The sequence below is a fragment of the Myotis daubentonii genome, chromosome 7 (genome assembly GCF_963259705.1).
Source record: "Myotis daubentonii chromosome 7, mMyoDau2.1, whole genome shotgun sequence".
NCBI lineage: Eukaryota > Metazoa > Chordata > Mammalia > Chiroptera > Vespertilionidae > Myotis > Myotis daubentonii.
In genome coordinates, this window is record NC_081846.1 from 9,607,381 (window position 1) to 9,634,164 (window position 26,784).

A 26,784-nucleotide genomic window follows, 5' to 3' on the forward strand; every position below is an offset into this window, starting at 1 on the left:
TTCCTAATACCCCAGCCCTAAAGCCACTACGTGGGGCAGGGCAAAATGGGCACCCAAGCAGATGGCTGTTTGGGGTGAGCTATCCAGGCCTGAGCAGTTCTTGCTTCATATAGGCATTTACAGTTATAAGTTTCCTTCCAAGCATTGCTTTAGTAGCACCCCACAGGACTGGACATGCTGCCCTGGATTTCCATTCATCTCAAAGTATTTTTAGATTTTTCTTTTGACTTCTTTGACCCACTGGTTACTTAGGAGTGTGCTGTTTAATGTTAACATATCTGTGAATTTTACCAATTTTTCCTGTTATTGAGTTCTATTTCATTCCATTATCACAGTCAGAGAACATATTTTATATTATTTCTACCCCTTTAAATGCATCGAGGTTTGTTTTATAACCTAGCAGATGGTCTCTCCTTGAATGTATACTCATGTATATTGATAACATATTCTGTTGTGTGGAGCGTTCCCTGGCTGTGAGTTAAGTCTAATTGGTTTATGGTGTTGCTCAAGCCTTCTATTTTCTTGTGGACTGTTCAGTTGTTCTATCCATTATTGAAAGTGGAATAGCTAAGTTTCCCTTCCCCTCTACATTTCTAATGTTATTCTTGTAGTCTGAGTAGGGCTTTCTTCTTATTTCCTGACCACAACCAGTGTGGGTGGGAACCATACCAGAGTTGTTGGAGAGCCAAGGCGACTTAGAGTATGAATGCCCTTGTTGACAGTATGACAAAAGGCCAGGGCCTCTCTGAACATGGGAATCTTAATCAGAATGTTCAAGGCTAAGATACCACAGGCAGGTGCAAGGTCAACAATTACAGTACACTGCCCACGCCTGCCCTTCTATAACCCAAATGATTGATGTCACTGTTGGCAACTGGCCTCTTTTGTAAAGTGGTATAATACATGTTACGGACCAGCTAGTGTACTGGAGAGGTGGTTCCTATGTGGGGCTACATGCAGGAGAGAGGGGGGAGAGGCCAGAGAAGCTGGAGAGGCTACTGAGGCTATACCTCTCCTAAGAGAGAGCTCAGGTGCTGCTGAGATGAAAGGGGGAGAAAAGGCGGAGACAGGAGAGAGGCTGGGGAGAAAGGGCAGGCTCGGAGGATGTGCTGAGAGAGACTGGTGCTGCTGTGACGTGAAGCGGGAGAGGCCTGGAGAGGCTACTGAGACTCCTGAGGAAGAGAGCTCAGGTGCTGCTACTCTGTGAGGCGGTGAGTCTGGGGCAGTGTGTGGCTGCTCGGATAATAGCTGTGGGTGCAGAGGCTACTGCTGCTTTGTAGGAAAACTGGCTTATCAGCCGGCGTGCGGCTACCTGTGTAGGACTTTGCTGTGAAGGACTGTTTTGTCTGATGGCTACATGGCCACTGGCTTCTACAGCAAAGGCTTTCTTATATACACCCACAACTTCTCATGGCGTCTCCGTCTACCACCCGGCATCCAAGAAGGTCCAGCCCCTGGCAGAGGGGCTTGGCCCCGACAGTTAGTGCGACGGGCAGGGTTTGAGAAGGAACCTGCCCTGACAGCGGGCGTAGTCATTAGCAGAATTCGGAAGAATACACGGACTCAGCAGCAGTGCTGTGCTGCTCCCATGACCAGCTGTTCAGTTTCACCAATTTGTTGGCTGATGGCTTATTGTTTTCAACAACTGCCTGACATAAATGGCTCTACACATAAATCCAATCAAATATTGGCTCCTTTGAAGCAACCGTTTATGAGCTCAGTGTTTAATAGTTGTTCTTATTCCAGGAAGACTTCCCTCAGCTGTCTTTACCTCTGGTTTTCTCTTGCAAACCAGCCAATTTACAATTGAGCCAATTTACTATTTAGCCCATGTTTTGAACCTCCTCCCCATTGCTTATCACCACAACCTCCAGGTTTTTAGAGAGCAACCTCCGGCTTGAATTTCTCCGTGTTCTGTTGCAAATGAAGTCAGTTCATTTGGGAATTGTTTAAGAGCTATGTGTTTTATGGACTGCTTCTGCCCCAGGCACAACCACTGAGCCTGAGCTTTGGAGCAGGCAAAGTCAATCTCCCTGATCTAGGGGCTTCTGAACGCTAGGTGGAGGAGGAGGAGGAGGAGGCAGCAGCCTGAGGTCCTCTGGTTTGATCTCTTCCGGCTTGAACCACCACTTTAGGAGCTGGGGTAAGGGTAACTAGGATCCCGGTATTCACCGCACTCCAGCCCACAGGAGAGCTTCGATATCAATGTAAGAACATCCAAGCCTGTGGAGAATTTGTATAAAAGTTTGAGTCAAACAGAGAATACGCCTGGAAGCAGGATCTCAACAGACTGAGAAAAAAATGCTTCGAACGGCAACAGATTGCAGTTCCTTTTATGCATTTGAGATTAAAGAGGGAAGTAAGGAAGGCTACATAAAGGCAGGAGAAAGCAAGGTCAGGGTTGACTTACAGGACACAAACAATAATTCGGTGAAGGCCTGGGGTGGGGTGGGGGCCAGGTGGAGGGGGGCACTGGAGGAAAATTAAAGGGGGTCTTCCCTAATACTCTCAGCAATAGAGGAAAAAAAAAAACTCCCCCAAAAAACAAAAGAGATTATGTGCTCTCTTGGGGTGGTAAAGGGATCTGTAAGGGGGCCTTTCAAAGGTGTGTTAACCTAAATCAGCGGTTCTCAACTTGTGGGTCGCCTAAGACCATCAGAAAACACATATATAATTACATATTGTTTTTGTGGTTAATCACTATGCTTTAATTATGTTCAATTTGTAACAATGAAATTGGGGGTCACCACAACATGAGGAACTGTATTAAAGGGTTGCGGCATTAGGAAGGTTGAGAACCACTGACCTAAATGAACAGACACAATGGACAGGGCTTGCTTAAGGCAAAGAAAATGAAAGAAGTGTGACTACGCACCATGACCTGCCCAGTTAGAAATTTATGATTTATTACCCTTCCTTTGTGCACTTTCTGTTCCATGAGTGGGGCTGAACGAAAGAAAGGATCCTTTATCTTTCAACCACACTGACCCAGGACCTCGCTGCGGTATCAGGTAGCTAGGGGCAGGATGAGAATTGCTGACATCCGGTTCCTTCCTCCCCTTCGGAGCCTTGGGGGGAGGAAGCCCTGTGTCCTTGCTTGCAGCACTCCAGAGTTGGGAGGGTGAAGAGGAGTCTTGGTTGAAAGACCACAGATGATCTCCTTTCTTATCTAATTTTCATATATCTTCTTGAGTAGATGTTTATTCATTTGCTGTTTTCTCTTAGGATGATTTCCAAAACTTTAAATGGTTATTTGTTGTTTGCTTGTGTTATAATAATTTTCATCAGGTGCACTAGAAAGTGGATGAGCCCAGCTCCTCATCGCTGTCATGCCGGTAGTCAATCTCTTGCCAACAAAAGTTAGCTGCCACCAATCGAATGCCAACAGGAGTTCCCAATATGGGGTTGGGAAAAAGGAGAGACTTTCTTCAGGTGAGCAGTTTGTAAACAGGGAAACAGTCTCCAGAGGATCAGAAAGTGTGCCTTTTAAAGAGCAAGTGCCCACCCCAGTGGCTGGTCCATCTTAATGTAAATGAGGTATCCAAATTGACCCAGTCTGGTGGACCAAAATAGCATTGTCCTGACTGGCCAGCGGTCTGTGTTTTGATGGGTCATTGTGGAGCCTGATTGGCCAGAGTGGATGCAAATGGGGATATACCTGTCTGTGTAGTTCAGATCCGAGGTGCAGGTGGTTTATCAGCCCACTGGTAGAAATAGAAGTCTTTTATCACTTTTTATAACGGTTGACTCTGACTGCAGGAACTGTAGCGGTTTGTGGTTCAGGAGCTGTAGCTCATTTGCAGTTTTTCTCTGAAATGCAAGAAGAGGGGCAGGCCTCTGCTTCCTATAGCATAGCTGCTAGGTGTTTTCTTATGAATTTGAACCCAGCTGATCAGAAGGAGTCCTTCTGGGCGGGTACACTATTCTTTCACCGAGGTCAATACTCTGTTGGTATTATTCTTGCCACTTTTCTGTAAATTTAAATTTATTTCAAGAAAAGTTAAAAATTAAAAGAAAAATCGCCAAGTAGTTATTAGGAACACATAGATGAAAACATGAAGTGCTCTCACATTTGCTAGTTATTCCCATACATCAGTAAAAAGCACTAGTAGTGTTTGCTCCTAACGCCAACTAACCCTGCCGAAACAGCCCTGGGTTCGAGTAAACGGTTACAAGGGTTATAAACAGGAAATAGGGGTTGGCTGTGGTCCAGAGATCATTCAACCCACGGGGGCTGGTGAGTGGGGGGTCTCTGGCCCGAACACAGGGCCCAGACGTAGGCCGGCAAACCGTGGTTTGCAGGGTTAAGGGAGGGACAGGCTCTTGGCAACGGGCGTTTGGCGCGTAGCAAAACGCCACGTTCACTTCCACTTTGCTGCTCAAGCGTCCGGGAAAGCGAAGCCTGAAAGGTCGCGGCGGTAGGAAAGCCCCGTGGACCGCACGGTACGTGGCCCTCTCCCTCCCGCCGCTCCGGCTCCAAACACTCCAGACCTGGCTGCAGGCTGCGCGTCAGTGTCGCCCCGCGCCCCGGCGCCCCGCGTGCAGCCTCGCCGGCTCCTCATCCCCGGGCGCTCCCGAGACCTGGCCCTGGGCAGGGGGGTTTCCAGCAAAGGCCGGGACGGGGGTGGGCCTTCTGGCAGGTGACTCACTCCTGCCCACTCTTTAGCTCTGGTTTGCCCGCGGGCACTAGCCGGGGCGGAGGCCCCCGCCCCCCCGCCCCCGCGCCCTCCCAACCCCCCCCCCCCCCCGCGCCCACCCACTCCCCCGGCTCTCCCCGCACCCCGATTGCCTGGAGGGCTGCCAGAGGCTGCGGGCACCCCAGGTGCGGACCCTCCGGGGCGCGGGATCCCCGGGACCCAGTAACCCGCGGCCAGCGGAGGCAAAAACCAGGCTGCCAGCTCGGGTGGCAGGTCGCCAGCGTCCTGCAAACTTGAGATCACTTTGAGAATGATCAATGCCTGCGGTGAACTATTCGAAATGTTTTCCTTTTGAAAAGTTGATGGGAAAGGCTTTTTCTCTGCAGTGAGAGTGCGCGCGCTTAAGGGAGCAGCTGGCCTGGCAGCCGGGTTCCCTCTCTCGCCGCAGCCCAGCCCGGGGAGGGGTCTCCAAGCCGAGCAATCGTACTTTCTGGCTAATGACGAGGGAGGGCAGCTTGTCTCGGGGAAGATCAGAAAGATACTATGTATGTGAAGCCTTAGAAAAAACCTGCTTCCAGTAGGTTTTTGCTGGATGGTGTCCGGGTTTGGACAGAAGGCCTGTTCTTTGAAAATATTAACAATGGGTTGCAGTAGGACAAAGGGCACTGAAATGCAGACTAAGGTTCTGGTTCCAGGAACAGAAAGCATGTTCCAGGGACAGCAAGTAAATTCAAGGACGTTGGAGCTCTGGCGACTATTTTTATTTAACTTTGAAATTCGTTTACCCAACGAGAGGCGGTGCCTTTGGGTTGATAGCAAAACAATTTAGACCGCCCCGACTGTGGGTAAAAAACTGAAGCCCGTGGAGACCCAGCTGTGGGTAAGAGATTTCAGGTAAGAGGAAGCACATTGCTGGCATTTTACCTCTGGTGGTGTCCTTACATAATCTCACCAAAAAGAGTTTCATTTGGAGGACAGACAAGACAGCTCGACTCCACAAACAGAACCAAAGCGCGTTTGTTTGCCATCCAGAAGTTTTCACGTGTTTGCTAGCACTTGTTTTACTTGCAGCTTCTAGGTTGGATGTCCTGATTAAAATTGCTTTTTCTAAAACTTCCTGTTTTACATTATGTTTGTAACTGATGGGTTTTTAAGTCCTCTTCTTGTTCCTCTTCTCTCCCTCCTCCACCTCCTCCTCCTTAATTACTATTATTATTTAGCGCTAGCAGGGGGCCCACTGGAAGCTGGAAGTAAAGTATGTTTCCGTCCTCGGTTCTGGGGCGCCCCCAGCTGCGGCGCCCACTCATTTCCCACCCGCGGGTGGAAGGCGCGTCGTGCGGGGCGGCCCGGAGGCGGTTCGGGGCTGCGTCGCAACAGGCTTCAGGAAGCCTGGCCCGGCCCGAGCCGCCGGGCTGAGCTGCTGGTGACGCCCCGTCCACTTCCTTGTTCTTTCGGGACAAAGACCAATTGCAATTTCCCGGAGCTGGTCTGCGGGTGCTGGGTGCTGCGAGGGGTGGCGCCTGCCCCAGAGGAGGTCGGAGGTCCAGCTGAGCAGCTGGCGGCCGCCCGGCGTGAGTAAACCGAGGATCCCGCCCGCCCCTCTCCCCCACCTGCACGCTGTGCTGTCGCCCTGGACTCGGGGACTGTCGGGCACTGTCCCCGATCCGGGCAGGAGAGGGCTGAGTCTCGCTCTCAGCCCGTCGCCCCCTCTGAGCCTCCCGGAGACTCCTGCAGCCCTCCTGGGCTCCCTCCTTCCATTCTTTCTTGCTTATAGGGCCCCGGAGGCTGATGACACTTGTGTCTCAGTCCTGACATGCCTTCTCTCCTTGGAACCCACTATCCTCCTGCCAGTATTTATGGAGCTTCTCTGGGCCAGGCAGAGCTCTGGGTGCTGGGGACGCCGAGATGGATTCGAACTTGGTTCCTTCCCCAGGCAGCCCCCAGCGTGGTGGGAGGAGACACAGCAAAGTTACCTCCACAGTGAACTTGATGTCCAGCAGCTAGGCCAGGGCACCCACAGCCTGGAATACAAAGGAGCAAGCCAGGCGGTTACAGAGCTGTCACAGGGGGACTCCCATGGGTCCTTGCTTTCCTGACTATACTCAGAGAGGGAAGAATACTGTTACTGTTGAAATGCCCTGTTTCTGCCTTATATTCAGCTCCTGTCACTCCTCTAGGAAGATTTCACAGCCCATCTGGGGGGTTCCTGAACTTGCATAAATCCAGGGGCTATTTTTGCACTTTACACAGGATTGCACTGTATTGTCATATTTCCTTTTAAAAAAAACTTTCCAGTCAAGTTATTAGAATTATCTGCGTTAAAAATACATGCAGAATAAACGGAGAAAGTCTCTGGAGTCCGTTGCCTAAGATAACCAAAGCTTACAGTTTAGTGTTGTTGTTGTTTAGACAGCTATGCACTCAAATGCAACCTTTTCAGTGTTTTTAAATATGTATTCTCTTATTTTGTCTGATGCCGTTTCTCCAACTGTATTTCAGAACTGCTGGTGTTTGTTTTTCTTCTTTCAATTAATATGTAGTTTAACTCCCCTCTGGAATCAGGGTTTCTAATGACCCCTTTTCTTGTTTTTGAGAAGGTGTGTATCCACAATTAACATTTCATTCATCTGCTTGTTCAGAAGCCGGAATGTTTGTTTTTTTTCTCCCTCCTCAACTATGGGTTTAGAGGAATAATTTCTTCTTTGACCTCTTGTACATACAAATGAATGAATGGACACATGTATTCATATATGTAATAGGTATATTCTTGAATCTTTTCTTTCCAGATGAAACTGCTTCCTTTCCTCACCCCCACTTCGTACCTTGTTTTGTATTTATGTTTCTCTGGTGTGGTCTCCACTTTTAGCCACTTTGTCTTTTCAACCATTTAATTTTTTGTGCAGAACAGACAAAAAGCTTCTTCATTGTTTTCCTCTTATTCTAGATATTGGGCTGTCATTTTTAGTATTTCTCTACTTATGAAAGAACTAAGCTCCTCTAATTTGATACCACATTTACCTGCATATTCAAGATGGTTTATGTCTTCTGCAGTGAACTGGGGCCTGCGGGCTGGGGGCAGCTCCTGCGTTGAGCATCTGCCCCCTTGTGGTCAGTGTGTGTCATAGCGACTGGTCGATTTGCATAGTAGGCTTTTATTATTTAGGACTAGAGGCCCGGTGCACAAAAATTTGTGCACTGGGGGGGGGGGGGAAGGGGGCGTCCCTCAGCCCGGCCTGTGCCCTCTCGCAGTCTGGGACCCCTCGGGAGATAACGACCTGCTGGCTTAGGCCTGCTCCCGGGTGGCAGAGGGCAGGCCCAATCCCTAGGTGCAGCCCCTGGTCGGGCTCAGAGCAGGGCTGATTGGGGAGTTGGGGGCGCCGCCCCCTGTCATGCACAGAGCAGGGCGGATCGGGAGGTTGTGATGCCACCCTCAGTCACGCTCAGGGTAGGGCTGATTGGGGGGTTGGGGCACCGCCCCCTGTCGCACTCAAGGCAGGGTTGATGGGGAGGTTGCGGCGCCACCCCCTGTCACGCACAGAGCAGGGCCAATCAGGGGGTTGGGGCACTGCCCCCTGTCACTCACAGAGCAGGGCCATCAGGGGGGTTGGGACTCCATACCCTGTCACACACAGAGAAGGGTGGATCAGGGGGTTGGGGCGCCACACCCTGTCACACTCAGGGCAGGGCCGATCAGGGGGTTGGGGTGCTGCCACTGTCACACTCAGGGCAGGGCCGATCAGGGGATTGGGGAGCTCCCCCCTATCAGGCACAGAGCAGGGCTGATCAGGGGGTTGGGGCGCCTTCCCCTGTCACAAACTGAGCAGGGCGGATAGGGAGGTTGTGGCCCCACCCCCTGTCACACACAGAGCCGTAGGGCGATCAGGGGGTTTGGGCGCTGCCCCCTGTCACGCTGTTCCAGGGGCCAGGAGGCCTTGTGGCTCTGCTGATCCCGGTGCTGGGAGGCATATTACCCTTTTACTATATAGGATAGAGGCCTGGTGCATGGGTGGGGGCCGGCTGGTTTGCCCTGAAGGGTGTCCTGGATCAGAGTGGGGGTCCCGCTTGGGTGCCTGGCCAGCCTGGATGAGGCGATGATGGCTGTTTGCATCTGGTCACACCCCCTTCAGGGTGGGGGTCCCCACTGGGGTGCCTGGCCAGTCTGGGTGAGGGGCTGAGGGCAGTTTTCAGGCTGGTGGGTGACTGAAGCTCCCAACTGCTCCTTTTTTCCTTTTTTTTTTTTTTTTTTTTTATTCTTGGATTTATGGCTGTCACTGGAGCTGAGAGCCTGCTTAAGCTGTGAGACCTCGCTGCTGAAAGCAGGTTTCTGGCTTTGTTTACTTTCTGTATTTGAAACTTTGTTGCAACCTAGCTCTGAGATCCCGGCTGACTGAAAACAGGTTTCTGGGGTTTTGTTTAGCTTCTATATTTGTAACAATGTTTCTTAGCAGCTCAGAGCCCAGCAGCGGCAGGCGGGGAACGTTGGAGTCCTCCGTCACTGGAACAAGCAAGCCACCTGTTCGTGTCAGTAGCCTGGCTGCCGGCCGCCATCTTGGCTGGCAGTTAATTTGCATATCACCCTGATTAGCCAATGGGAAGGGTAGCGGTCGTATGGCTAATTGCCATGTTTCCCTTTTATTAGATAGGATGAGTCAGGCATTACACATGGCCTTAGTAATGGAGTTATGTAATGATGATCAGTCAGGTCCAGGCTGAGGAGAATGAGCTTGGCTGGCCTGTCAAGGTCCACCACAGCCTAATGAAGATGAATAAGAAATTAATCTGTCCTCAAGGATCTTACCACAGGTAACAGGTGCCCAAACTAGTATAAGACAAATGCCAGACAAGAGTAAAAAGGATGCTGTGAAACAAGAGGAGGTGACCTGATTTGGGGGTCAAGACAAGCTTATGGGAGAGATACCTGGGAAGATGGGAGAGAATTTCAATAGGCAGGGACTGAAAAAAAGGAATTTCTGACTGGAAGCAAATACTTGAGCAACGCTGTTGGGACAGGAGAACACTGTCCAAGGAATATTGAGATTTTTTTTTCTGTATATCTCTATTTATTTTTATTATTTATTTATTTTTATTGCTTAAAATATTACAACGAGTAGTACATTTGTGTCCCCCACCCCCCGCCAATGTTGAGATTTTTATATGTCTTGATTTAGATGATGGGTGGGACAGAGGTGGGAGATGCTGTTAGGTGTTTGGGCTCTGTATGAGAAGTTTGCCCTAGCAAAGGCTTAACTTTGGTAAAGAAGGAGGGGTCCACTATATTAAGTGGATTTAGCTTTATTGTCCCTAGTGATTCTGCTTATGTTGCTGTATTTAGTTAAATAATTCATGATTTAAAAAAAATATTTTATTGATTTTTACAGAGAGGAAGGGAGAGGGATAGAGAGTTAGAAACATCGATGAGAGAGAAACATCGATCAGCTGCCTCCTGCACACCTCCTACTGGGGATGTGCCCACAACCCCTGGTACATGCCCTTGACCGGAATCGAACCTGGGACCCTTTAGTTCGCAGGCCAACGCTCTGTCCACTGAACCAAATCAGTTAGGGCCATGATTTCTTTTTGATCTAGAACAGGGGTGGGCAAACTTTTTGACTCGAGGGCCACAATGGGTTCTTAAACTGGACCGGAGGGCCGGAACAAAAGCATGGATGGAGTGTTTGTGTGAACTAATATAAATTCAAAGTAAACATCATTACATAAAAGGGTACGGTCTTTTTTTTTTTTTTTAGTTTTATTCATTTCAAACGGCCCCTTGGGCCGTGGGCAAACTTAGTTTGCCCACGGCTGATCTAGATCCTTTCTCATTCTGCGGTTCTTTCATTCCTTTGTTTATCTAGTCTGGATGATGCTACTGTTATGAACCAGGGAAGTTATTGAAAGTAAGGATATGCTGGAATTTGTGGGAGCTTCCCTGGGAGTCATGGGGCTGAGCCTCACCAAATAAGTTTATAAAATATACCTTTAAATTTTATGTTATTTTATAAGTGAGATCATCTATTGTTTGTGGGCAATTTGCAGTAATTGAAATGCACTGCTTGTGAAGCCACATAATTTTTAATGTGTGTTTTTAGCCACTGATGCAGAAAATAGTAACACACCAAATTGGAGTGTGTTTACGCTTCAGCCTAAGTACGTGGTCTTTTAGACTATGTTTGGTATGTATCCTTGGCACTTCAAAAATTCCAGAAACCATGTGATGAATTACTACATCCCATTTTATCTTATTTACTTTTTAAAATTATTTTTATTGATTTTTAGAGAGAGAGGAAGGGAGAGGGAGAGATAGAAACATCAATCTGCTGCCTCCTGCATGCCCCCTACTGGGGATGGAGCCTGAAACGCAGGCATATGCCCTGACCAGGAATGGAACAGGTGGCCTCTCAGTGCGTGGGACAGCACTCAACCAACTGAGCCACACCGGCTGGGCCACATCTCATTTTAAATATTGGGGGGAGAGGGGGCACAAAATGGCACATTATAGTTGCAGGAGGAAAGAGGGGTTTATTGTATTAGCAGTTTGAATTGTTACCCACACAGCCCACATCCACAGAGTCTGTGCATGAATGGAGAAGGAAAGTGGGTTCTGTTATGTTCAGAGTGAATGCACAGAGCTCCTGTGAGATGGCCTCATTTTATGTTGCCTTGGGGGTCAAGGAACCCCTTCTTTATCCTTCCAGAAACTTCTGTGTGACTGCGTCCGGGGCCTTCTCATCTCGGTGGGGATTCCCAGACAGCTACCTGAAAGCGGCAAGTTTGCATGCAGCTTTCTGCAGCTGGCAGGGCAGGCGGGCTTCTCTGCATTAGCACCTGTTCATGGTGTTGCTGGGGAACTGTTTACTTCTCTACTGCAGCTCGGTGGGCATGACCTTGCTTTCATGCTAGGCCGTGACCTTGCTCCAGGGAGCGGAGCAGTATAAAGAATGGAATCTGAAGTATGTCCTTGGGTAGGTTAAAGTAGGACGGGAACCAGTCATGCTGGCTGCTGTGCTACTGATTACAGAGAATGTTATGTGCTTTGGATATCAGATGGTTTGGAGGCAAAGTAGACATTCTGTGACAAAAATTGGTCACCTATTAGAGCTAATGCTGGATGCCAAGGAGTTATGTAACACGGTGGAAGGTGTTACTGACCGGGTCTGTGTGGGCTCTTCCTAGGAGATGCACAGTAGCAGGTGATTCAGCGGGCCCTGAAAGCGGAGAAGGGTTTTGCTAGGCAGGTAAATGGAAGAGGTAATCCAGGCAAAGGCTCACAGTATGCATGGGAAAGAAAGAACTCCTTGTTTGGTTGAAGCCGAATGTGCAAGGTGGGTGTTAATGAGAGGTGAGGGCAGGAGCTGGGCCACAAGAGGCCTTGAATGCAAAGAAAATTGGAACCTGCCTTGGGAGAGGAGGAACCCTTAGAAGGTTTGAATTAGGAAAGTGACTTGGTTCAACCATGAACTTCAGAAGTTCATTCTGATAGGAGTTCAGTCTGGAGAGGGTGAAGTCATAGGCAGGGGGAGCAGAAAGGTCAGGGGAATAGAAAGGTCAGGGGAACAGTCTGGGAGAGGGATGGATGGGAGGGCACACCCTCATTTAAGGAGCAGGTGCAGAAGGAGGGTGTGGAGAGTCAGAGGTTAGCAAGGGACTGCATAGAAAGCAGAGGTGTGAGGTCAGCCAAGGGAGGAGCTTTCAAGGCGGGGTTAATCAGCAGACCCCGATGTGGCCACTAGGAGGTCCCCAAGGCCCCTACAAGAGCACTGTCAGCAGGGTGAGCAAAGGGAGGCACCACCTCAGACACAACATTTAAGGGGGTGCTTAAAAACGCAGTAATCAAGATATAGTGTTCTAATGCAATGTTTTGAAAAAAAATTGACATTCATGCAAAAAATCCATAATGAACCAAATATCAACATTTAAAACAGACAGCATTAGTACTACTGATTTTTCCTTCGGCAGGTTGTAGTTTGGCTCCGCACGGAGTGTCAGTGTGTAAAGGATGTGGGGGGAGGGAGGATGCAGGTGGAGGCTTAGTGAGGAGTGGATTGAAGTTGAAGTAACCTAAGGACTGAGGGCAGACTCTTCATTCATAAAGGCCCAGCTTCACATGAAAGTAAACTACTGAAAGGATCAGCCTATCTAGGACAGGGGTGGGCAACCTTTTTGTGAGTGCGTGCCAAAACCAGCAAAATCTCTGACTCAAAATTCTTTTGCGTGCCAACCCTAATTTTTTGAGAACATGTTATGCCAACTTGATATCTCTTAAGGTGTACGTATGTGAAGAAACTTGAAGAAATAATAAAATTCATTCGAGCGAGAAAAACACAGTATATGGTGATGAAAAATACATTTATTTTTTAATGTATACATGTACACTGATAGTCTGACAGAAAACTTTATGACTCCGTTTGATGTTATCATTGGGACTTTTGCTGCTGCACCACTGATGACAGAGGTTTTATATCAGGTTTATATTTTGTGACCTTCAGAGATATGCACAAGCTACTACTTTCATCCATCAGGCTACTCCTATTACGAGACTTAACAAAATTCATCAGTGAGAACAAAGATTCACAAGCGTATGTGGATGAAAACATGGAGAGTAACACTGTTGCAAAGTTTTTTAAACAGAAAAAATTTTCTGGAATGGCATTCCAAGTCCTCAATAGTTCGTTTTTGACACTTCTCTCTGGTACTCCTGTCTCTAATTGCTTTTTTTCAATGTTTTCCAAGTCAACTCTAAGGTCAATAAATTTCTGTTTCCAAATTGAGCTACTCTGAAATTCAGTCAACTGCATTTCAAAGTCAGCCATGTCTATCCATGAAAACATTTGTAAGTTTAGTTCTTCCAGTTTTGTGCTGTCTGAAAACCTCATGAATTTTGCTGTCTCTTCCAGTTCTCTGAATTTTGCAAATCTTGAGAAGAACTGCTCAATAGTTGACTCGATGATGTTTAAAAACAGCTTTTTAAGGCTTTGACAGTCTGTTCTGTCATCTTTTGGGCAGCCTTTGATGTGCCTCTTGAGGTTTGGGAAATATCTAAATCTCTCACCATCCACATCCCTCTTAAAGACTTCCAGTTTCTTTTCAAAAGCCTTTATGTAACCAAACATAACATCAAGTGCCTTGCCAGTTCCTTGTAATTTAACATTTAAGTCATTCAAATGTTCACAAAAATTGTAAATGGAAGATTATAAGAGAGGGTTTCGCGTGCCAGCAAAAGTTACTGGCGTGCCATGTTTGGCACGCATTCCAGGGGTTGCCCACCCCTGATCTAGGGGATCTGAGGCTTAAGGCTTTTTCTTGTTGTTGCGGTTTTTTTAGATGGAAGAGACCTTAACATGTTTACAAGCTGAGGGAAGGAGTCCCTGGGCCTAGGGAAAGGTTGACCAAAGAGCTCATGGAGACAGGAGGGCACAAGGGGAGTGGTTGGCCCTGGGCAAGCTGATGGACAACAGGTGCCAGCCCCACAGTGGGAATGTGGAAGGTTACTGGAGTTCAACCCTGGTAAATGTCAGTCATCTGATAACCCGCACCCCTGGGTGGTGATGGGATCGAAGGGAGCAGCGTGGGTGGCGCCATTGTGAGGTTATGGGAAAGTAGCTGACCAAGGTCCTGTAAAAATGGTTTCAGAGCAGCAGTAAGGAGCTGCTGAGGTTGAAAACCTAAGGGTGTGGTGTGATTCCCCCACCCCCTTCAGCCAGACTTGCTATTCTGGACGTATGTGTGGAGGAGGCTCACCGTTGAGGATGGGATGCTGGGGTGATGAACCATTCTGCTTTTCCCAGGATGCAGGAATTTTCTGGGACACAGAACTTTTGGTGCTAAAACTGGGAAGTCCTGGCAAATCAGGACCAGCTGGTCACTCAAGGTGTTGCAGAGCTGGTGGCCAGGAGGCAACATGGCAAGAGAATTGAGGGTGCTAGCTGGTGAGAGTTTGTAGCTTATGCTCTCAGTCCAGTCTGGGGAGAAAGGGAAGTGAGGCTATTACTTGGTAGTAATTTGTGATCATACCTTCATTCATTCAACAAGTATTAATTGAGTGCCTACTATGAGTCAGGCACTGGGGTCCACACAGAGGATTTAACCAGAAAGAAGACAGGAATGCCCTCATGGACTATCCTTCCGTGGTGGCTAATGTCAGTTGGTCCTCAGGACCCATTCTCACCTCTGTCCAGAGGGCGGACAACTACAGTCTGCATCTCCCCAGCTTCTTTACAAGTAGGATGTGACTTTAGTTCTGCCAATTAGGTGCATTCAGGCAAGATTTACAAACAGCAGTGAGGTAGAGGCCAATAGCTGGTTGCTTTTCTCCGTTTCTCTGCTGACAAGCATGGTGGTGATGACTTGGGGATGTGGGTAGCAGCGTTTAGGTGTCCAGTCACCAGGTGTGGCGTTGGTGGAGGCAGGTGTGGCGGTGGGTTGCCTCCTGGTAGCTGGGTCACCGTGGGTGTTCTTGAGCTCAGTTCTCCCTGTGGCGGCCTCCTGATTCCCCACTGAGATACGGTCTTCGTGGGAGTCCCAGGAATCTTCCTCAGGAGCCCAGCCAAGAGCCCCTTCCCCTAGCCCTTGCTGCAGTTTTATAAACACCCATATTGAATGTATTTCCATGGAAAATACCTCATTTCTGTTTCTAAAACCTGGCACACGTTCTATTGGCCAAAGTTGTGGGGATTCACTTTGGAAATTTACAGCTGAGTTTTTTTTAAATGATCATTGAACCCTTCCACAAATCCCACTCGAGAAATGAAACTGCAATTGGTCTTGTGTTTTGTGTCTCACTGTGAAGATCGGAACAGTTTGTACCAGGGTATGGGGGTGGAAGAAGGGGGAGGCATCATCATCAAGTTACAATTTGACAGAAGAGGGCAGGGGAGTAGAAAAGGGAAATTTTTAAAAGAATTCTATATACCTATCGATGCCAGTTACGTCTGGCTAGAAAAGGCTTACTGTAGTAGAGTGAAATGAAACTAATCTAATGATGATGACATCAGGAAGACTGGGCATTTAAAAGCAGGGGAAAAATAATTGGGCTCACATAGCCCCTCTGTCCCTCATCCAAGTGAGGTGAAGCAAGTGACTTCGGAGGAGGTGAGTGGCGTGCGGAGCTGGCAGCGCAGGCAGGGTGGGGCTGCAAGCCATGGGCACGGGGCTTCATAGAACTCTGCAGACCTCATTCCACCTGCTGCCACCCCTCCTTGCCCCTGGCCACATCTTTTGAGTCATGTTAAGTACAATCTGACCAGTTCTTTTTGAGGATAACTTCGGGATGCCTCTAGGATTCCTTGTTCTAAAGCTTGTCTTATATGTGCACCAGGAAGGCTCTAAAAGCATTCTGAATGCTGTGAAATACGTGTACAGAAGAGACCAAAGCTAATTTTTCTTTCTAAGATCTATAAGGTTTCCTTTTGGCTTGCTACTGTTTTCTAATTTTATTGTACTGTGTTCAGAGAATGTGGTACGAGGTATATTTATTTTAGTATCTGTATACCTAATGTCCGGCTTATGAAGCAAAATATTACACATTCAGTCATTTCAAAATATTGTAAGTTCAGCCTCTGTATTTTTATCTAGTCACATTCCATTCATCCTGTCATGGAAAAAAAATTCAGTATTTATTATTGCTATGTATGTTTTAATATTTTCACTACACATCTCACTCCCTAAACAATATACAGTGGGGCAAAAGTAGGCTTACAGTTGTGAGTACTCGAAACATGAGTTTATTCTTGTTTTATTAATTATTGTATTATTTTCCATATGAACAATTGTAAAACTACTTTACTCCGCCCTGTATGGTATTATTTTTTAAGCATTTAGGGTTTTAATGTATGCTTTAGCAATTTGCTTTTTGCCTAGGCAAAAATATTTCTTTTGTTTTGCTTTTTCTTTGTAAGATTCATGAAGTAGTAGTTTATTTTCAGGGCCATGTGGTACTTTATTAAAGGATATAACTTTAAAAAAAATATATATATATATATCTTTGATCTCAGAGGGGAAGGGAGAGGGAGAGAGAGATAGAAATATCAATGATGAGAGAGAATTATTGATTTGCTGCCTCCTGCACAGCCCCTACTGGGGATCGAGCTCACAACCTGGTACCTTTCCTGACTGGGAATTGAACCAGCAACCTCTTAGTTCCTGGTCATTGCTCAACTGCTGAGCCCACCAGCTGGGCTGTATATAAATATTTTATAGGTTAATTTATAAAAACTACTAATAAAATTGTGACTTTTAGTGAATAAAGAAAGAACTTGACCTCATTTAATGGAAACTAGTGGCTATTAACATGCCCATGTTAGATTTAGGCTTTCTGAAACACATAAAATTAATATTCAGCTTTCAGATGAAAAAAATAGTTTGAGTACCAGTTACTTTTTACTTTCATTGAGCAATAATTTTGTAAATTGCATTACTCTAATTATTCACAAGAGGCCATATGTAAGTGAATTTTGGATGAATGGGAATGGGATTGGCATAGACACATCAATACTTATTAACAAGTGTACATTAGATAAAATGTCTATTTTTATTAAGAGCTCACCCATTTACACTGGTAGTGGGAGGCCAGTGTGAAAAGTATGAATGAATGAATGGTCTATTTTAAAATAAAACATTTAAAAATTTTAAGAAATAAAATAAATGTAATTTTATTACTTTCAGACTCTTTAATATTTTCATTGATGGATAGTTCTGGAATTTTAGGAAAATTGTGCTTCCTCTAAGAATCTGTTTTGTTTTTCTTTTCTTTGACAGCAAGAACTATATATTTAATGTCCCATATTCCCCATTTTGCTTTGACTGCCAGGAAGCTCAGGGACAAATTCACAGCCTACTAAAATCTGTTTAGGCCTTTCTGGCCTGCATGTTTGCATTGTATTTACCACTCCAACCCATTTCGACTTTGTAACCCAATTTTTTCCTTTGTTTACACATAAAAAATTTTCCTGCTTATGAAATTTTATTTAAGATGCCTCAAATCTTTTGTGGACTGAGATTATATATAAATAAAAATTATTTATAAATAAATAAAATAGATTCAGTGTTCTTTTCACTAAGTTTAGCTACATAAGTATATAAATATACTTGTATGCAAATTTGTAGCAGCAACACCTTGCAGTTGAGTTGTGTTTCCAGTTATTTATTTGCTGTGGTTAGCTTTTAACCCCCAAAGTTCTCTGATAGAAACAGACTAGGTACTACGCTCCCAGAACACTAACATTCTTAAGCGTAAAACATAGCCATGAAACTTTGGAATAGGTGGTGACTGCCATTTGCAGCTTAAACTTGGAAAGAAAATAGTTTGTGTTCCACTGAAAGAAGTTCAGAATGTACCCATGGCATGGCCTCCCCACCACTCCCACCCAGATCTTTCCCCACATCTGTTCCACTTCCTTCCTTCCACTGGTACCGCCAGGAACTCTAGTGACAATTGCTGCCCTGGAACTTCCAGGGGGGAGGGGGGCCACAAAGAGGGGATCAGAACTGGACAAGGTTCAGCTGTGGTGGCAGGTCCTACAAGCATTCATGGTGAAGCCGTGAAAAAAGCCTGGGGTGTTGGGAGGATGGCAGTGAAGGTTTGTTACTTACAGGTAGAATGAGGGGTTTTAAAGTAGGAGACGTAGGAATAGATGCCTCTTTCTCCCATTATTTTCCCTTTGTGTCAGCTTGCATGGGCTAGGCCACCGAAAGAGGAAGTTAACTCTTGCGATGCCAGTTTCGTCTGTCCTCTCAGCTGCTTAGTAATTGGGTTTTTCCTCCTCTAGTAAAATTTGCCATTTAGTCACAACCTATTTTCTTTCCAAGTTTAATCAACTTCTTGTATGATTTCATACATTCCTCACCACATCATACATTCTAATAATTTCTGGTAAGCGTGTGGGTGTTTTGGGGGGAAATTTTGTCTCTGATTTTATTTGCCTTAAAATGTAAGTTATTTTCTTTGTCTTGGTTTTGGATCCGTGTGTCTATTGAGGGCCTCTCCTTGTAGACTTCACAATATGAATTTAATCTCCTGGAGTCCAGCAAGAAAGGAAAAGCCCCTATTTTGAATTTTAAGCATAAGTTCCTCTGATAAGAAGATTTTTAAAAAATTCCCTTTTAACCACAGAACACCTCCATTGGAAAGGATTCTGAAAGAAATGAAGAAGCCCATCGGAAATGAAGTCAGTGGCCTCACGGCCTTCTGTTGACTGGACTGGCGTCTTGCCCCCCTGCAAGGCACTCTGCAGGATGTTTGCTGAGGTCATTCATCAGATTGACGAGGCGCTCGATGAAGACGAGAGGGAGATGCTTCTGTTTCTGTGCCGAGATGTTGTTGCAGATGTGTCTGCATTTAACGTCAGGGACCTTTTGGACACTTTAAATGAAAGAGGAAAACTGTCTCACATGGGCCTGGCTGAGCTGCTCTACAGAGTGAGGCGCTTTGACCTGCTCAAGCGGATCTTGAAGATGGACAAAAGGGCAGTGGAGGCCCACCTGCTCGGACACCCACATCTTGTTTCAGACTACAGGTAAGCCTGAGGCTGGGAGGGAAGCAGGTGGTTGAGACTTCTGAACGAGAGAAACAAGGACAGTGAGAAAAGCAGCTTCATTATTTCCTCTGCTCACCGATCCAACGGCTGTATAATGTTACTTCATGCCTTTAAGGCACAGCGGTTCTCAACCTGTGGGTCGCGACCCCTTTGGGGGTCGAACGACCCTTTCACAGGGGTCGCCTAAGACCATCAGAAAACATATAATTACATATTGTTTTTGTGATGAATCACTATGCTTTAATTATGTTCAATTTGTAATAATGAAATTGGGGGTCACCACAACATGAGGAACTGTATTAAAGGGTCGCGGCATTAGGAAGGTTGAGAACCACTGCTTTAAGCTCTTTGAATTTCTAGATGGTGTTTTCTTTAATAGTTGGGTAGTAGTAGATCATAATGACAGTGGAAGCGATAGATGATATGTATTTGCCCTATGGATAGAGTAAGAGAAATGGGCACGACTAAGACCTAGTAAATTTTTTTTTTAATTTATTGATTTGAGAGAGAGAGAGAGAGAGAGAGAGAGAGAGTTTTTGTCTCACTTACTTATGCGTTCATTGGTTGATTCTTGTAAGTGTCCTGACCAGCCCGCATAGTATTGGAGTATCGGGGCAACACTCTAACCCACTGAGCTTCACCTGGGACAAGACCTGGTGATTCTTGCAGCCTCTGTGAGACCTGCAGTGGCCTCTGTTAGATTATTTTCTATGATGTCAGAACTGGCAATTTTCCATATTGAGAAAGGAAATAACAAGTCAGATAAGTACCACATGATCTCACTCATTTGTGGAATATAATGAACAACATAAACTGATAAACAATGAGCCAAACACATAGAAACAAGTCAGATGATGATCTTTGTGGAACTCTAATTGTTCCTGAGGAAACTAGGGGGTTGGACTTCCTTCTTGTGAGTTTCTGGGAAGTTCCTACTTCCAGAGGCTTCTGTATGAAAATTCCAGCCTCAGTATGGAAATTACCATGTCCAGACATGTCAAGCTAAGAAAGACCACATCTCATCCCCTTTTAGAGAGGAACATCCGCTGGAGTTCCGTTTAGTTCATACAGCCTTTAAGTTCCTCCTTTTGTTCACACAAAGTGCTCTTAGAGGTTCTGGGGTGCACAGAAGCCATTTCTCCAACCATCATATAATATCAGTAACCTTAAAACTTGTTGGGAACTGCTTAAATTAGCAGTTCCCTTTTCTCCAGACCACCAGCCTTGAGTTATTTTTTTTTTTAACATATGTTTTTATTGATTTGAGAGAGAGAGAAAGGGAGAGGGAGATAGAAACATCAATCAGCCGCCTCTTGCACACCCCCTACTGGATATTGAGCCCGAAACCCGGGGAAGTGCCCTGATTGGGAATTGAACCAGTGACCTCTTGGTGCATGGGCCAATGCTCAATCCACTGAATCACACCAGCTGGGCCACCAGCCTTTATTATATCAATAATGTATAGTTGGAGATGATGTGTATTATTAAAAAATATATTAAAGAGAGTTGAAAGCAGTGTGGGCCTTGGGAAGTGTCTGAGACTTGAGGTCTGAAGTCCTGATTCAAGCCTCAAAACTGTCAGGTGCAGGCCTGGTTAGCTGATCCAGCCACTAACATTGGTTGGGCCTTCTTTTTCCTAGTGGTAAAGCTAAGAATAATAGAATACCTAATTTCACAAGTTGTTTGTGAGGCTCAATTGTGATAATCTAGCATGTGACGTACCTTTTAAAACTGTAAAGCACTCTGCGAATGTGATTGTTGCTGTTGTTATTCTTGGTCATTTTCCACTTCTCCAAGCATCATAACCATCATATAATATCAGTAACCTTAAAACTTTTTGGGAGGCACCGACTGGGTTTTTGTGAATAAGTTAGGGGGCACTCAACATTTACTGTTTCCTAGGGTTGGTGAGTGGGGAGGCAGTTTCTCAGGGCCTTTTGGCAGAAAGGCCAGGCAATGGGAAGGGAGTGCTAGATTTATGTATTCATTTTTTAAGTGTATTTTTTAAAATTAATATCAGAGAGGAAAGGAGAGGTAGAGAGAGATAGAAACATCAATGATGAGAGAGAATCATTGATCAGCTGCCTCCTGCACGCCCCCTTCTGGGGATCGAGCCTACAACCCGGGCATGTGCCCTTGACTGGAATCGAACCTGGGACCCTTCAGTCTTCAGGCTGATGCCCTATCCACTGAGCCAAACTGGGCTAGGGCCATTTATTTATTTGTTAAGTAGCTTTTGTTTTTGTGGGTTGATATATGCCAGCCTGGTATTTGGAAAGTGCTAGAGCAAAGTAAGTGAAGACTCTTCCATACTCAAGATTCTGTGAGTCTAATTGGGAAAACAGCCCTTAAGCCCAATAAAGCATGATGGTAGCTCTTACTGGAGCAGAGGTGACTGACTGAGTTAGGAGGACCTCTGCAGTCACAATCCCCAGGCTCTCGATGATCTTTACCCTTTGAGTTTCAGAGTGAGCCGGGTGTTTGCTTTAGAATCTTGTGACTCAAAGTATGGTCCATGGATCAGCATCAGCATCAGCATCAGGGAGGTTGTTCAACAGAGAAGATCATTTTCTATTCTATTTGTGTCTTCATCTTAGTCATTCAGGTTCTTTACTTATTCTTCATAACTTCTGGGGGAACTAGGGGATTCTTTAGGGAAGTTTTTATTCTCTGAATTGTTTTCAGAGTAGTTATTTGGAAAGAGAAGTACCATCTCCTACTGAAAACTGGGGAAAAGATGCGTTATCTTTTGGAGTTCCCTTAAGCTCTCCTTCTGGGGTGATCTAGGCTTTCTGTCTTATGGGGGGCACATTCAAATGGGGACAAGAACTAGTCTTTTAACCAACTGTTGGCATAGAGGAGGCATAGGTTCTTGGTGGTCTCACTGGGACTGGCAATCTGAATTTACTAAAGAAACTTGTCTGTTTCACAGGGTGCTGATGACTGAGATCGGTGAACATTTGGATAAATCTGATATGTCCTCATTAATTTTTCTCATGAAGGATTATATGGGCCGAGGCAAGACAGCCAAGGATAAGGTGCGTTTTCTTTTTCTTGGTTAATATTCCCAAGAGCCCGTCAGAAGTTGGAGGACACTCTCTATGGTGTGAAGAGAGGGAAGCAGGCGTTTGAGCAGGGAGGCCCAAGCTGGGGGTGAGGGAAGGCAGAAAGTGAGAACAGTATGGGGTTGTTTTTTTTTAAATATAATTTTATTGATTTCAGAGAAGATGGGAGAAGGGAGAAGGAGAGAGAATCATTGATTGGCTGCCTCCTGCATGCCCCACACTGGGGATCGAGCCCACAACCTGGGCACGTGTCCTTGGCTGGAATCGAACCTGGGACCCTTCAGTCCCCAGGCCGATGCTCTATCCACTGAGCAAAACTGGCTAGGGCATGGTTATTCTATTTTAGAATAAAAATAGCACGTCAGCAAACAAATGTTAAGCAGAAGGGAGGTGAAACCAAAGGCAATGCCTGAGTAACAAAATGCCCTGACCTTGAAATTTTGCCTCCTCATATCCTCTGAATCAGAGTGAGTTGGAATGGCCAGCATTGATTAAAAATGTGAGGAACTTCAAAACGGTGTATCATTGGTGTTCTCCTGGTAAAAAGATTCCCCAAACTACCCTCTCTCTTCCTTTTTCAGGAAAGCCCTTAGTGTTTTTTAATTTTTTTTAAAATATAAATTTCTTTATTGATTTCAGAGAGGAAGGGAGAAGGAGAGAGAGATAGAAACACCAATGATGAGAGAGAATCATTGATTGGCTGCCTCCTGCACACCCACTACTGGGGAACGAGCCCGCAACCCAGGCATGTGCCCTTGGCCGGAATCGAACCTGGGACCCCTCAGTCCCCAGGCCGATGCTCTATCCACTGCGCCAAGCCGGCTAGGGCCCTTAGTGTTTTTTACAATAACACCAGCCTGAGTGTTTGAAAGAGAAGCAGCTCGGGAGGATTTTACTGTATTTTTAGGCCTGCTCTCTCACCATATTCCTTGATGACACAAAATGGCCATGTGTCCATTCCCAACCCAGACACAGGTTGGCCACCAAAAGACTTCCCACTGCCTCTTTGCTGAGTAAACTTCAGGAGAGTAGCTTGCACCTGGCCCTGGAAGGCCTATCAAGCAGAGAAGTCTAGTTTAGGATCCCTGAAGGTCTGAAGGAGCTCCCCTTGTCACCGTTTCTTGCTGTTAAAAACCCACAGCCTGAATTTTGCGTTTGGGGCTTAATCGTCAGCCCTACTGACATTTATTTCTCGTTGGTGTCTCTCTTAGAGCTTCTTGGATCTTGTGATGGAGTTGGAGAAGCTAAATCTGGTTGCTCCAGATCAATTGGAATTATTAGAAAAATGTCTGAAGAACATCCACAGAATAGACCTGAAGACAAAAATCCAGAAATACAAGCAGTCTGGTAAGCAGAATTTTGGCCTTTCCGTGGTCTAAGGAAAGTACCCTGTGCAGGCCAGGTTTGGTTGGTAAATATCCATTGTTGGGTGGATGGAAAGCACCTGAATGTTCACAGCCCCCTGGTAGCCTGTGATTAGAGATCGTATCCCTTTATATCTTTCATATCCCAGATCTGCTGACGTCATCGCCCCACCCCCATGACCCAAGAGTCTTGACCTTCTCCAACATGCCACCAAGCAGTTCTTAACATTCCCACCTCCAAGAAAGAGTTGGCACCCCTATTTTCTGTACCTGGTGGAGGTGCTGTGGACATTCAGGGCTTTTGAGGATATGCCCTGCTGCCTTGCTCCAGCGTTTGACCTGATCACCATCCAACTCTGGGTGGGATCTTGTCACTGGGCTTCCATGGCTTTCCTGCATATGTTCTGAGTTTCACAAAATCTTCTCATGAAAAAGGGCATCTGTCCTGCTGAAAACCCCTCCCTTGGTAAAGGGGACCAGGTTCACGCTGGCCTTCTCTGGCATGTCCCCCGCCCCCATTGTCCTTTAGACTCAGCCTCAGCGTGGGGCCTGTTAGCAGTCTACTGCCCCCAGAGTCACAGCCTAAAGGACATGGCTGAGACCCAGAGATCTACAGAACTGCCCCTCCCCGCCCCTGCCTCCTATTCCACCCCAAATGACTGATAGAAGATTAAGTACAAGAGTAGCATTTTTAGTCCTTTCTTAATGATGCTGGTGGAAGAAGAGTCATCTGATCTGATATTTTGAATTAAGTAAGGTGGCTGGAAAGTTTAGGGTATTTTCAAAGGTGATGATTGACCTTGTACTGAGCTATCATTGGAGATTCATTTAATAATAATTGGTAAACCTTAACTCTCTTCTGCTTACAGCTCAAGGAGCAGAATCAAGTTATGTAAATGGCCTCCAGGCATCTCTCCCAAACTTGAGTATTAAGGACCCTTCATATAACTTAAGGGTGAGTCTGGAGCAAATGTGTGGAATCCCAGCATGAAAAAGCTTCAGAAATTTAATTAAAAAAATATATATTCTTACACTATGTACTCTACTTAACACTTGAAAAAATTGTGGTAGAAATGTGCCTGTGTATATAAAACATATATATGTAACAACTTATTTCCCATCTTTTGTTTCGACAAAAAATAATTCCAAATAAATACTTTTGTATTTACCTCTCTGGGCATTTGCTTTTTATTGAGCTTTTTGAGCTTATTTTAATGATGTCGGCAAAAGTGTTTTTTGAAAGGTTCGGAGTTGGGCCGGGATCTCACAGAACTGACTCAAGGCTCAGTGTAGTCAAAAAGATATTTACTCAAGGCACCTGGGTGCAGGTGGACTGAGTTTGAAAAAGAAATCAGTGGCGAATGGGGAGGGAGCAGGCTTTTTATGCGCGTAGGGAGCGCTTGCAGATAGCTTTAGGGTGACACACGGAGCAGGACCTTGCCCAGTCCGTTGGTCGTAGTTTTACGGCTTTGCCCTTTGTCCTTCCTGGGGGCTGCGCAGGAGTTATGGTCTTCAGGAATTTCTGTAAAATAACCACTCAAGGGGAGCATGTTGTGTGCAAGGCTTAGGCTTGCAGAACGAGCTTTTTTTTGTTAGCCCCTGCTGAGTTAGCCCTGTTTCTTGATTAACCCTTTCATTTTTGTTATTGAGAGATTTTTTAAAAAATATATTTTTATTAATTTCAGAGCAGACAGAGAGGGAGAGAGAGGAACATCAATGATGTGAGAGAATCATGGATCGGCTGCCTCCTGCAAGCCTCCCACTGGGGACAGAGCCCACAACCAGGGCATGTGCCCCTGACCAGAATCAAACCTGGGACCCTTCAGTCCGCAGTCCAACCTTCTAACCACTGAGTAAACCCGGCCAGGGCGAGAGATGTTATTGATCTGTGAACATAAGTATGTTTTATTCTGAGAAGTCTATCTTAGTATAATCTCATCCTCATCCCCATATAAAGATAGGTGGAATTTGTAGTGAGGACGTAGATCAGAGTGCAATTTCATGGTTAAATGATAAAGACTTTCATAAAAGTATGTGATGAAAACATTAGCTACCCTTATGCTAGAAATAGTTTCATGAAGAACATGAGCTGTAAGAGATGCCACTGAGCAATAGAATTTCAGAGCTGAAAGGGATGATGAGGATTATACTGTCCAGCCCCCTCACTGAACAAATAAGAAAACATAGTCCTAAAGAACGCTAAGTGATTGCCCACCTCCAGCTCTCACCAGAACTGGGCCCAGTCCCTGTGCCTTCCTCTACACCGAGGTGTATGTAATAAACTATGTACTAGATCCGCCATCGCTTAGATATGTCTGTTGTTTTCCAAGAACCAATTATGCTTGCTTTTGTCTTTCTGAACCTCTGTGATATTAAATGATGAGACAAAACTTATTTAGGATGCTGACTCAGATTTTCTGAGCTTTTTCTGCTATTGTCTCTCTAATATAAATGATGTCACCATTCTTAGTTAAAAGTCTGCCCCATTTTTACTATTGTCTTTCTATTTTGTTAATGGAAGTAATTGTATTCACTATCTTTGTAGCCCATTGAGAACTCACATGCTCTATGTGTAAACTTCTCCTTAAATTTGCTATATTAGTCTGTGACCCTGATCATTCATTTATTTAATAAGCAGGCACTGTAGCACATGAATTCAGTGAATTTCTCACAAGATTTAGGAGCCGAATTCCTAGATATTAACTCATACATGGCTGCAAAAGTGCTTTAAAAGTTATGGTGGCAGCCCAGCTGGTGTTGCTCAGTGGTTGAGCATCAACCCCTGAACCAACAGGTCCCCGGTTCGATTCCTGGTCAGGGCACATGCCCTGGTTGCATGGGGGACATGCAGGAGGCAGCTGATTGATATTTCTATCTCTCTATCCCTTTCCCTTCCTCTCTCTCTCTCAAATCAATAAAAATAGATACGGTGGCATTAAATGGCACATGATACCAACATGTTGTAGAATAAAAAAGTTGTATGACACTGCAATATAATGCTTATTTGATTTCATTTATTTCTTTGCAATATGCTTTTTAAAATAAATGTATTTTTAACATTGATTTTAGAGAGAGAGGAAGGGAGAGGGAGAGAGAAAGAGGGAGAGAAAAACATTGATGCGAGAGAAACATCAATCTGTTGCCTTCCAAATGCACCATGGGCTTGTGCCCCGACTGGAAATCAAAC

The 26,784-nt window shown here is 45.6% G+C and overlaps 1 protein-coding gene across 20 annotated transcripts in view; it reads left to right on the forward strand.

Annotated features, from left to right (window-relative positions):
* The first annotated feature begins 1,065 nt into the window (after positions 1-1,065).
* Positions 1,066-26,784, forward strand: part of CFLAR (CASP8 and FADD like apoptosis regulator) — a 47,649-nt gene continuing 21,930 nt past the window's right edge. For 4 of the 20 annotated variants that reach the window (XM_059702727.1, XM_059702726.1, XM_059702724.1 and 1 more), the window contains exons 1-5: positions 5,987-6,208; positions 18,745-19,147; positions 22,101-22,206; positions 23,445-23,580; positions 24,467-24,552. In XM_059702727.1, the coding sequence (XP_059558710.1) occupies positions 18,795-19,147; positions 22,101-22,206; positions 23,445-23,580; positions 24,467-24,552 (681 nt within the window). In that variant the 5' untranslated portion in view covers positions 5,987-6,208; positions 18,745-18,794. Of the gene's footprint in view, positions 1,212-4,303; positions 4,444-5,388; positions 5,532-5,829; positions 5,893-5,985; positions 6,209-7,688; positions 7,746-11,332; positions 11,403-13,708; positions 15,726-15,745; positions 18,212-18,744; positions 19,148-22,100; positions 22,207-23,444; positions 23,581-24,466; positions 24,553-26,784 lie in introns of those variants that run through there. The other 16 variants (XM_059702741.1, XM_059702742.1, XM_059702732.1 and 13 more) reach the window with 15 other exon arrangements.